Raw genomic sequence first — 12961 nt, 5'->3', positions numbered from 1 at the left:
GAGATACATATCCAATCCAACGAAATAGTCCGAGAGATTCATAGTCTCCTAATTCAAGTCCGACGGATTCTGATCCCCCCTTTATCCAGTCCGTCCAATCGAACACACTCATAATTTATTTTGTTGTAATGGTCAAACTCTGAGTTTTTTTTTTTTTTTCAAATTTTTTAATTTCATGCAAAATAATTTCTTACAATGATGATGTAATATAATAAATGTCAAGGTTTAATTTGTCTCACACTCAATTATATAGAGATCAACTCTCTTACCATATCATTGTGAACAAATTAAAAAGTTTAATTTGTGTGTTTCTAATATTTCTCTTATTTCAATATATTTATCAACTCCAACCCATCTGATTATATCTATTTAAAACTCATTTAAATGTGTCTAAATTTAAATAAATTACATCTTACAAACTCAATTAAAATTAAATTTAAGTTGGTGTCCATGCAATCCCGTTTAAATGTGGATCACCTTATCCTCCATTATCACCATCACCTCCAACCCCACCCCACCCCACCCCACCCCACCGCACCACCCTCACCAGTTTTTTAGTAACAACTTTATTCTAAAAAAATAATTAAAAAAAACGGAAACAATACTTGTCAGATCCAATCAATATTTTGTCATATTTATTAGTACAAAGACTTTCATATAAATCATATAAATCTTTAGTTATTATAAATATGTCACGTTAATTAATTAATAAAATATAATAAAAAGGTAAATGTAACATTATTTTCTATTTATATCATGGGAAATGATTTAATAGTCTCTCCTCCAATTGTATCATTGAACAGGAGGTTATTGGGTGCTCCAATGTATTGCCAGTTATATGTCAATGGAGGTGGAATACTTTTTTGTATTGGTGTTTGTTTGGGGCAGGACAATGAGTTGTTTATAATTTATTTATTTATTTATTTATTTATTTGTTATGAGAGTTTGTGTCAGTATATGTTTAGTATAATTTTTATTTATAGTTTATGAATTATAATTAGCTTAAATAAATTTAATAAATTAATCATTTAAAATGCGGAAATGGTGACTTTAACTTTTGTTATTAAATTAACTTTTAACTTAAAAATAGTTGCATCAAATTTCCATCGCAGCTAGGTAGATGTTTTTTGGTTGGTACTGGAGCTAAAAATTAAGGTCATTTTGACAGTCAGTCAGTCAGTTTGAGAAGGAAATTTGAATTAATAACATGTGAACTATACAAAAATCATATTTGATTGTGAAAAATGGCAGGACACTATGAATTCTCCCAAGGAAGGATGGGATCTTATCTCACGAGATTGGAGATAAAAATGTAATTAATCTTTTTCTTTTTTAAAATAATTGGGAACCAAGTCCTAAGCCCACGGTAAGAGCCTAAACAAAACTCGATAATCAAATGACACTCCTCTAATCGCATAATTCATGCAAACAGGAGCTAACAAAAATCAAAACTGAGTTGAACGTGTGAGCATAGCCACCAACCGACCATTGAGAAATTATTGAACATTCATTTGGATCCTTACCATTCATTTGGATAAGTCTCACATGGAATCTTAACAAACAGTACAGATGACAAAAGATTCATTTTATTACACTTTTAGATGTGGGCCATCAAATTTGAATAAGATGAAATCCTAACCATTAATAAGTGAGTAATTTGAAGGGTAAAAAATAGAATCAACTTATAGCTCTAACAGACTTTATTTACCACAGCACAGCAATATTTACTGCTGGATATCCCCGTCCCATCTCAAGTCTCCTCTCCATCACACGATCAGCTGAGAAAAACCCATCCCACCCCTAAGTAGGTGTTCCTTATCCAGTTCTTTTCTTTCATTTTCTAGGGCAAACTCAAGCCTAACATGGTTTAAAGGCGCTTTGGAGAAGACTCAAAACAACCTACACTAGCATTCATATATATCTCTAGACAAGACTATGCTCCAAAACTAATGAACTAATCTAACCAAAAGACATATACTTGTACTTTGAGATTACATGGAAATAGCTCATTGAGACCAAAGAACAATACCCAAAAGCAGAGTAGTGAACATGCATCCGAAGCAATGTTGTATACATATATATCCCAGAAGAAATAACGCAACATTATTTGGAAATAGTACAAAGGTTGGTTGATTACCCACAAACAGAAAATCAAGGGGAAGCCCAAATTATGGGCTAAGAAGACATGTACAAAGGCAAATCCCCTTCAAACTAACAACAAACTCACTTCAAAAGCCATGAAAACAGCTCTCTACTTCCCTATATATGAAGTGCTCAGTCTAAAAATCAATCCTCATATCCCATAATTAGGTTAAAGTGATCAAGGTAGGATTACCTGCATGGCATCTCTGGCGGCGGGGCCGTCGAGGTGTCTTTCCCCACCCTGTTAAGGCTTTATCCTCCAATCCGACAATATTATTAAGCTGCTCCATTAGGGGCATGCAAATGGTGCTTGCTGTCTCAGCAGGGGCGGGGAGCACCACTGAACGCCGCCTTCCCCTGGCCCCACCAGTTCTGGTGCCATTCCTTCTAGTCAATACCGACTGCCAAGGGTGACCTGTTGCTCTCATCAACCCTCCAAATGTCTGAAGATCCTCAATTACCTCATGCCTTGACAAAGACGCTAGGCCTGGAAGAATGTCCCTTTGAAAGTCCCTTCGCTGCCTCCCCCTCCTTGCCTGACCCCTTCGGGGTCGATTTGGTAATTGAACGGTTCCTGTTTCTTCCACTTTCTGGTTTTCAGGAACAAGGGGCTCAGGCATATACTCTTCTTCTGTGATCTCCCTCAGCATCAATGTCATGGCCTCAAAGTAATCAATCTCTTCAGAGGAAGATACTTCGTTGTCTCCACCATTTTGGCCTCTTGATTTGCAATCACCTTCCACATAAGAAGAAACTACCTCCACAAACCACATGAGGGAATCTGCCGATGGAGCTTCACATGGGTTGCAAGCGGTCCCCTCCACATGATTGAGATGACTGGAGGTTGAGATGGCAACTATTGCCTCAGCTGCAATCCTGAAAGCTGCTTCATCTTGAGGCTGCTCAGCTTTGTGCTGTGGTGATGTCACAGACATCTCAGGCTTCTTTTGATCTTCCACGGGTAAAATGTCTTCCTCGGTCTCTGGAACAGCAGGGACTTCAAGATCAATCTCCACTGCAATCTTCACATTGACACTGGTGCTTGCAACAGAGGGTGCTAATGTAACTTCATCCTCGCTCACACAAGAGTTCAAATCAAAGTTTCTGAAATTAGCAACTTCATTATCGCTTCTCTTCTCTACAATAAGTACTTCTGCAGCAATCTGTGCGCCAGACTCGGGATCACAAGCCAAGTTTATATCAATTACTCTATGTTTGCCTACATTTGAGATGTCTTCACCTTGAGGAGGGCATCGAAGGGACGCAGAGGTGGAGACAAGAGAAGAAGACTCTTTCTTAGGAGTACAAGCATTGCCAAAAATGGGAAACCCAAGGATCTTTCTCGTAACCTGGCAGTCACCTACCTCGTTCCTCTTGGCCCCAATCTCATGATCACATGAAGCTAATGTAATTTTCTGGGTAAAAAGTTGATTGGGACCTTGCACAATGTCACTTTTGTTGGACAGTTGGTTAGAAGCAGCATGTAAGAAACTCATTTGTGAGGAATTTGAATCCCTCCTTGTACTGATGCCCTCATTCTTACTGGCAGGCTTACCTTTAAGCCAAGGCAGAACTTCCAGATGGTCCTCACACTTCCTTTCTTCATCTATGATCTCTAGGACTTGTTGGGGAATAACCTCATTGGATGAAGATTTTGAAAGGATGGCATTCAAATTAAAGTCTTTTACTAGCTTCATATCTATAACATTTGAGCCCTTTAAGTAGCTTCCGGGACCAAAATTAATTGAGCGTTCAGAGGCTACCTTATCATCCTTATTGCAGTTCAAATAATCAAATCCAGCTGAAGGGAAACGAGTTGGTACGTCCTTGGACCCTGATGACGACCCATGGTAAAACCCATTACGGTTAGGTAGACCACTTGCCGAACCAGGCTTTGACCCAGAACCACTATTAAGATGCCACTTGTCTATATCATGGCTAGATGATTGAGAAATACTACTTAAGGTAACCGATGAATTTAAAGGCAGGTGTGTTTGAATTGATGTCAATTTCTGGGTCAAGCTACTACTTGGCTTTCCCCAAGATGAGACAGAGTGGGACCAAGTATTGTCCAAATCAGAGGCATGAACCAATGGGTAGGGAATGGGTACATGGGAAGGCACCACCTGTTCCAAATGGTTAAAACTAGTGAGATCACGACTTCTTTCAGAGAATTCTAAACCATGAACTGTTCTATCTCTCCACAGATCTTCCCTACTACGATCAGATGTAAGAATCTCTGAAGGGTGATGAACTTTGTCAGGGGTAGTATGCGTCCGCTGGGAAGACATGTGTGACTTATCTGGTTGGAGACCTTGAGGGAAAGGCTGAAAATGAATTTTACTGTGTCCTGTACACAAAGAAAGAGTTCACACAATATCATCAGCAGTCAGCATTGAGAGTGAGAGAGAGAGAGAGAGGCTTATGGACATAATAGCTACAGTTTTTAGTTTGCAACAAACAATTCCCAGCAAGTTATTGGTTCCACAAATTCTGAATAATCATGAAGTATATGTTTGGAGGTTGGATTTGCAGAGGGGGCGGAAAGAAAAAAAAAAAAAATGAAATAAAAGAAGCTAAATTTATTTATTTAATTGTGGGGTTAGGAAAATGAGGAGAAAATGAATGTGTATCTGCCAAAAAAAGAGACATTTTCGGTTTGGCTATCCACAAAAAATAAGCATGTACAAGTAGTTTAATTTGCCTTGCATTTTCCTTTCCCTAGGAAAATCCAAAGATCCAAACATAGCTTAAAAGTATCAAGACAGACATAGATGGTTTGCCCTAGAAATGTACTTGATAGAGCCCAAGATATTACTCTTGCCAGAATCAATTACAACTTAGAATATAAATATCTCACAAATCCCAACTACTTCTCTAAATCTTTAGATAGTCAATATTTCTTCATATTTGATCTTTAGAATCAAACTTTTCACCTTATTGAACAATAATGGTGGACATTGCTGACTTAATGAAAGACCAACTTAACAAAATATTCAGCAAGTTCAAGAAAAAAACTCACCTGTTTCATTCATATGGGATAACCACTCTCTTCTAATTCCTTTACTCTCAACTTGTAGATTAGTGGAAGTCCCATTATTGCTTCCATGTTGGGAGTTCTGAAAATTCTCCTTGGGTAAACCTAGAAGAAACTGTGACTTTGGTTTAGCAGCTAAATCCAAGTCTTTAATCTCTGCTTCTTCAACCTGTATGGGTTCATTCAAATCAGCCAATCCAACAGAGTTCCTCAAACAGGAAGCGGATCTTGAAGCATCGCCATTACAGTCAATCTTTGCACCACCTCCAATATTCAACTTTACACTGCTCTCAGAAGCAAGCTTATGATTTATTATACTCGAAGGATAACTTGAAGCATCAGATATCTTATTGTTCGGGGACTGCTCCTCATCTTCTGTATCAATATATTCATCAGCTGGGAGTTGAAGATCAAACAACCTTTTCCTAACCTTTGAGGGTCTAGACTCCAATATCACAAAATCCTTTAAACTACATCCATTCTGGGATGGAAATCTACCAGCTTGTGTGTTGTTCCCTTTTGTACAACTCAGGGGAGAACTAACGATTTCAGTACCAGAAACAGATGGCCTGGCTGAAACAGAGTTCACTAAGGGAAAGTTGGGTTTATGAAGCCATTTCCAAGCTTCTTCAGATGGCATTTGAGACACCAACAGGTTTGATGACGAGGATGTCTCCATTGGTACCAGATGCTTATGTAGTTCTTTTCTTTTAATGTCATCCATCATGTCCTTCTGTATTTTGTAAAGACGGTGGAGTTCGAACACCTGGGTGACAAAAAGAAATTCAAATTATTCAAGTGTTCATAAAATTGGAGCACTTAAATCTAACAAAAGCGAACCGGACTTCAATTTGACCCACAACAAATGAAGGCCTTCATTGGTAGAAGTAAAATAGACTCAGTAAAGTAGTAAATCAGTTGGTCGTGTCAAAATGAGAGATAGAACAAAATAGAGTCATAGGGCACTTGAGACTAGAATTACCTGTTGCTTGAATATGGCCTCATGCCTAAGCATTGTCTTCTTTAACACATCCTTATCATCCCCTGGATAAGCATTTGTGGCAGTACCAGGTAAGAAACTGTTGTAATATTGCCCATTTGCTATGGTTTTGTCTCCATAAAATGGGGGCCAGTTACTACTACTACAATCCAAATTAAGATCCCTCATGGAGTAATATCCAGGTAGGTAGCTTTCACAGTGCACTTGTGTTCCCATTCCTGCCGATCAAAGAAGAAACAAAGTTACATTTACTTATTTAGGATTAATAGGTGAAGCTACACACTCTTGTTATCAATCTGAAGAGCACAAGAACAGACAACAGACTACATATATAAAGAATAAAAGAAAAAACCTGTCTTCATGCATCACATTGTTTTAATCAGAATATTTGTGTCTAGATTATCACAATGGCGATACACAGATCAAGATATCTGATGCCTGGACCCAGATGGAATTCAAGCTACTGAATAATCAACATTGAGGTTGGGGATGGCAGCAGGATTCAGTTTGGTGTAGAGATGTTCCTCTTTCAGTAGCTTTTTTGACTCTGTTTAGCATCACAATTAATAAAAATGCTATGCTAGCTTCTTCCTCTTCATCTTCTTTTTGAGAATCTCTAGAAGATTATTAAGTAGACCACCTTGGGACTGGGATTTGGAGACTACGGGCTTGAATGCCCGTCTGGAAAATTGGATATGATAAGGTGAAGGCATGGAGATGGGTTCTTTTAGGAAAGAGATAGTGGTTCACTTATTCATTTTCCTGTGGCAACGAATTATGGGATTCATTACTTTCCATCTAGGCGATTCAATGGGTGATGCGTAGCCTAGTTCAGTGAGGAATTTGTTGTAGTGTTGGGAAATTGTTTGTGGGTGGAAAAAGAAGAAGAAAAGCTTGGATGTTTGCTCAATTATGGCTCTTGTGGAGGGAAAGAAATAGACACTCTTTTGAAGAGTTGGAGTTAGGCTGGAGACCCATTTACTTTTCTCAGGAAACCCATTTACATATCTCAAATTCAGGAAAAGTGTCAGAGAATCACATCTCGAAAGAAATTCAAGAAACAGATAGATCAGCACAAGAAGCGTAGAGAAACAGACACTAGAATGATTTTGGTAATGCTTGTTGTCAATAACTTCATGTTTAATTTGCCTACTTTTTTTTCCCTTTTTTTTTTAAATCACTATTCCACCAGTAATATCCTACTCATTTCCCACTTCCCCCTCCTTGTCAGACAAACCACTATCTTACACAGCATTTAAAAAGAGCCTTATTTGGCTTTCATGGCATTTGCACAGCATTAAGCCTTTGTCCTCATCTATCAAGAAATATCATCTTAATGAGTCCTTTTGCTTTCTTAGTTGTTAGGATTATGTCATCAGACTAGTCAATACTCTATAGGCCTTATTAATTAGTAATAACAATATCTTCAATTTATCACTAGCTGGTCATTCTTTAATTATTAAAATAAAAATTAATTATAAATCTTGACCTTTTCACTCCCCCAACCTTTTTAAACTAGAATTGCAATTAGCACAAATAAATGCTACCAAACAATGTCAAAGATTCACCAAAGAAGCAAATTAGATGTTAGTAGTATTCAACCTCCAATAAGAAAACATTATATTAAGACTCATGAAAAGTGTTTAATCTGAAGTTAAGAGGTTAAATTTTATTATTTTGGTGATAGAAAGTGTAAATTTAGCTAAAAATAGCAACTTAACTCTAGAACAAGATAGAAGGGGAAAATTTGAGAAAAAAGAGGCTAGTCCCAATGCACGAGACTCTATCGTTGTCTAAAGAGGGTCAAATGTATGCAGTCTTATCCCTGCATGTGAAAAGGTTGTTTCCGTGGTTTGAATCAGTGATGCCCAAATTGCAACGGAGCAATCTTACCATTACACCAAGGCCCGCCCTCTCAAAATTTAGGGTGAAAAAAAGGTTTCAGAATGCTTTTACAAAACCCTATCAAATTCAAACACTATAACATATTGTAGTGGCCGTAAGTACTGGTGTGAAAGTGCCATGGTCGACAATGCAAACAATTTTTCATCACACTAATATATCAGCCTACTACAGATACTATTTCAACGATAGCATTAAATAACAATATCAGTGATTTTCTGAAACCATGACAAAAGCTACACTTCTAATTGTAATTGGAAATGAAATTTACATATTCACCTTAAAAAAAAGAAATGAAATGTACATGAAGCAATGTTTGTTCGCATGGCAAAGTATAAGGGTATTATCTTTAGGCTCCCTTCTAATGCATATGATATTGGCATTATACTATAAGCACACAAAAGAATTAAACTGTGATAACCTAATAGAGCCCGTTCCCTACTGGGTAAAGTTTTAGGGCAACTTATTGTCAGACATGCTATGATTACATTGGCAGGTTCAAGTTTATCCTCATGATCCATATGGACTTCAATATATATGTGTTTGCAATTTGTTCAATTTGTGTATCTCTCCACAAGAGAGAGGGTGTAAAAGCCTATTATACAATTTTGGCCAATTCCCCAATAGATTAAGCTTTATGAGCAATTGTTCATCTCACAACAGTATCATAATATTTTTTTTTCCTTTAAATAAAAGGTCTACAGTTTGATTATTTGCAACAACGCCAAACATAGTTAATGTGCCATCATATGTTGTCTTGATTGATCTTATGTTGTGCAGTCAAGTCAAAATGCAATACATATCCATATGACATATAGGTTTACTCAATTTTGTATCCTATGGTATTTATCATATCATATACTATATGCTAATGACAACTAGGGAGATAAGATTCACTTCATGGTTAAATGCAGTGGTGATAGCCATAATCCTCAACGCTAAAAAAAATAAAGGGAAAAGCAAATAAACATATTGTAGAGTTCAGGTCATCGGTCATTTTAGAAATTTGAACATCCAGTAATGGTCCTCTTGATTTAATGTCAATTTTTAATCGTATTGCATTTTTGAGCTTCTGGTGTTGTCCCAAATCACTAGGAAATTTTGATCATTGCTATATTTCTATAACCTAACAAAGTACCCAGTAGACGCTTTTTGTTTTTCTAGTGTCGTGAAGTAAAGTTACTCTCTAAGCATTCACCATTGTCCCTATAGGTGGACCCACAAAAGTTTACACAACTATAGTCTACTTAAAGACGGCTAGGTTAGATCCAAGTAAAAGAGGAAGAAGAAATAGAGGAAGAGACACAGCTTGCTGAGATACATAAGATATTTACTTAATTATAGTCCCAAGAGTTTAATATGATGTAAACAACAGCAGTGGAGTGGGAGAGACAGCTAGAGAACACAACTATTTGCTCTAGATCCCCATATATTGGCAACAAACTATCTTCTAATGCCTAAACAAATTATAAAAAGCTGAAAAAATTAACTAAAAGACTTTTGGATTTGGAAGTAATGCACTTCAACAAGCATTAGCAGCTTGTAAGTGGAAAATTTCCCTCAAAACTAGGATAAAAAACGGAACTTGAACCACTGTTGTCACCAAACAAACTGTCAGAAATTCAACATTCAATTGAGCAATAAGACCTTCCTTTTTAACAAATGCAATTGAAACCACACACTTAAAATTAACATAGTAACTATCATTGCATAAGATCAATTTATCAAAAAAAAAAAAATATGAACACCAAAGATAAGAACACATAATAAGAATTTCTAGTAGAACCCTATCTTCAAATAAGAAAAGTAGCAACTTTTCCTTTGCGAATTGACAATAAGTTAAACTAGTTCAAAACAGGAATTTGGAACAGATCCCACACAAAAAATGATGACTCATCAAATCCAAATACCCATCAAAATCATCGACAATAAAACCAAAGTAGCAGATTACAATAAAGTGCATCAAATTCATAAACGATAAAACCAAATTAACAGATTATAATAAAGTATCTCACTATAGATAATAAAGAAAATGCACAAAACAATTGTTCAAAGCAATCTAAGCCAATAATTTGACAAACCCAAAAAGTGACACTAGAAAATAAATAAAACCCAATTGAATATATTATCAAATACAGAAACCCACCAAACCCCAGAAATCAAAAACCTGTAAATCTAATTAAACAGCAAGCGTATATAAAATTTACCTCAGACCCACATCCTGCAATCACCTCTCCTCAAGAAGCCCCCGTGGATTCAATAATTCAGCCGTACGTCCTATGCCCAATAACTAAAGAATCGTGGAAATTCAGAGTCAGAGACTGGCACTACCAAAGACCAAAAAACAAAAACAAAAAAAAGAAAGATTAATAATAAATACAAAGAAACACAAAGTGGGTGTTTTGGTAACACCATTTCAAGAAGCTTAGATCGTCAACAACTAGAAGAAAAAAAAGATGGAGATTTCGATCTGCTGGGCCAGTCTCTGAAAGAGAGAAAGTTTTAAGAGAGAGAAAAGAAGGGGTTTTTCTTTTTTTAAGAGAGAGAAAGAGAGATCCTAGATAAGAAATCTTCACACCAAAAAAAAAACAAACGACCTTCTTCTAAGAACAGTGACATGAAAATTTGTCAACATCCGGTCTCTTTTTATTCTCTGCATTTTCTTCACTTCTCTCTCTCTTCCTTCCCTCTCACTCTCTCTCTCTCTCTCTGATTTCTTTTCCAATTTACTTCTGGGTTTTTCAGGAAATGAAAAGAAATGAGCATTTCTAGATTCTCTCCACCTTCCTTGGTTTTTTGGTAAAGATAATAATGAAAATTAAATATTACATTTAAAACCGTACAACTATATATGTACAGATATTTAAAGATACACACAAATAAATACATATATACACCCCTGGATTTTATTTATTTTATTTATTTTTGGATTTCTTACAACAACAACAACAGCAAACTTTACAATCTCTCAGCTGTTTGCTAGTTGTTAATCCCAAAATACTTTTTTTTTTTTACTAGATTAATTAGTATAATTGCTTGGGACTTACCGTTTAAAGTATTTGCTTAATTGGCCACCCACATCAGACAAATGGGGATGAGGGCTCCCACAGCCGGGCATGTTGTCCATTTTGGTGGGCTCACTCTTGGTCCATTTTCATGAAATGAAATTTTCATTTTGTGAAGTATGTTGATAAATCATTCATATAAATAATTAGATTTTTACGTCCACGTGTTATTATTACATTTGGCATAAAAACAAAAATTGAATAGTTTATTTTCAAATATGATTTGATTACATAATAACCAATATTTAATTAATTTTACTTTTATGTGAATGATCTATTTTGAATCGTAAACGTGACCAAGGTTGCATCACCGTCTTTCCTCATTATGATTGTTAATGTTTTTGTTATGATCTTTTAATATCACACAAAGTCATATAATCTTCACAATTATGCACAAGATAAGGAACGTATCTCTCCTATTTCACTCGCAAAAAGCTTTTCAAATTTAATTTTGCAATAAAAATTATTGTATGGAGACTTTATTTTGTATCTACTCAATAGATTTGAATTTTTGAAAATTCTTTCATATACATATTAAACATACATTTAGAAGCATGCAGAATTAATTTCATAATTTTTGAAATAAATTATTTTAAAAAAAAACTAATTTGTTGTTTTGTATATTTAATTTTTATATAGAATCGTAAAAACTTAATATATGAGAAATCGAAAATGTTGAGATTATTATGGTGTTTAGTGATGGTAATGATTAATTTAGACAATAAAATTTTATTATTTTTTTTATTATTTTAAAATTTTCACAGTTAGCATGAATCTATTTAATAGATGATTTCAATGTATAAATTTTATTAAAATTTAATATCTACATAAAAATTATGCAATCTAAAAATTTTAAAAGTAAATTTAAAATATTTTGATAAATAAATAACACTTTGCGCATTTCTTCAATTTTTTGAAAATAATTATAAAAATATATATAAATTAATAAAAAATTGAAGGTGTATTTTAGCACCTCTCCAAAAGGAGGCAAGTGATGTTTATTGAGGAACGTGAAATACCCTCAATGTTGGAAGTTATTTACAAGAATGAAAATGGTACCTCTGTGTTTGATTGGTTGATACTCTGTTTCATTCAGAGAAAGTCCATATGTTATGTTACATGAGTACTGTATAGCTTTGTCAAAAGCATATTTTATATGTATTATAGAATGTTTACACGTGGTATACCATTTTTTTTTTTTTTTTGGCATAACATCTTATATTCTATACCACATAATTGATGATAGTAGTACATTTGGTGTGGTTCAATAAAAATGTTTACACTTTGGATGGAAGTATGATTATATGGTCAAATTCTAAGTCACATAAAATCATTGATTGCATAAGTTCTTATTTTATGTATTTATAATTTTTTATTTGTATAAAAATTAATCATATAATTGGATATAATTTTGTCACGTTAGTGTGAGACTCAAAAAAATAAAACTCAGAGTAATTCTAATTGATGTCTATATTTATATATTTTTCTTTGTATTTATGCCCTTGTTTGATGTATTTTTTTAAAAGCTGTTTACAGCTATTTTTATTATAAAAATTGGTGTTCTTGTGTTTAGTTTTTTTTTTTATATATGAAAAAAATAACTTAAATAGAAAGAAAAATATTGATATCTAAAAGTTGAGAGAAAAATATTTTTAACCTACAGTTTGTAAAAAAGTCATCAAATAGACGTTACACTAGTTTTGTTTGCAAATATTATTTATAAAAATAATATTACAATGATCATTTATTTTTTTATCACATTTTATCCACTATCTAATACAATGCGCACGTATTAATTAATATTAATGCCATTCA

General features: G+C 34.6%; 1 protein-coding gene across 4 annotated transcripts; it reads right to left on the bottom strand.

The window, feature by feature from the left end:
• Positions 1-2041: 2041 nt before the first annotated feature.
• Positions 2042-10940, bottom strand: LOC114309544 (uncharacterized). Of its 4 annotated transcripts, none has more exons than XM_028255299.2 (5): positions 10679-10940; positions 10289-10408; positions 6162-6397; positions 5165-5945; positions 2042-4492 (listed from the first exon to the last, which is right to left on the bottom strand). In XM_028255299.2, the coding sequence occupies exons 3-5, from the start codon at positions 6393-6395 to the stop codon at positions 2307-2309; spliced, it is 3201 nt and encodes a 1066-aa protein (XP_028111100.2). In that variant the 5' UTR covers positions 6396-6397; positions 10289-10408; positions 10679-10940; the 3' UTR covers positions 2042-2306. The 4 variants fall into 4 exon arrangements, with proteins under 4 accessions (XP_028111100.2, XP_028111102.2, XP_028111101.2 ...); XM_028255301.2 differs by having other exon boundaries at positions 10289-10371; positions 10679-10901; XM_028255300.2 differs by having other exon boundaries at positions 10289-10402; positions 10679-10871.
• Positions 10941-12961: the final 2021 nt, after the last annotated feature.

The sequence above is a fragment of the Camellia sinensis genome, chromosome 5 (assembly GCF_055761805.1).
Source record: "Camellia sinensis isolate YWXY chromosome 5, ASM5576180v1, whole genome shotgun sequence".
NCBI lineage: Eukaryota > Viridiplantae > Streptophyta > Magnoliopsida > Ericales > Theaceae > Camellia > Camellia sinensis.
Note: the sequence above shows the minus strand (reverse complement) of the source record. Positions and strands in the feature narration are given on the sequence as shown.

What these genes read in the sequence shown, in the direction of transcription:
- LOC114309544 (XM_028255299.2), bottom strand. Translation starts at nt 6,395, where the DNA reads ATGGGAACACAAGTGCACTGTGAAAGCTACCTACCTGGATATTACTCC. An exon ending in AGGCCATATTCAAGCAACAG is followed by an intron (nt 5,946 to 6,161) that starts GTAATTCTAGTC and finishes TTTGTCACCCAG; the next exon opens with GTGTTCGAACTCCACCGTCT. An exon ending in ATCCCATATGAATGAAACAG is followed by an intron (nt 4,493 to 5,164) that starts GTGAGTTTTTTT and finishes CTTTGTGTACAG; the next exon opens with GACACAGTAAAATTCATTTT.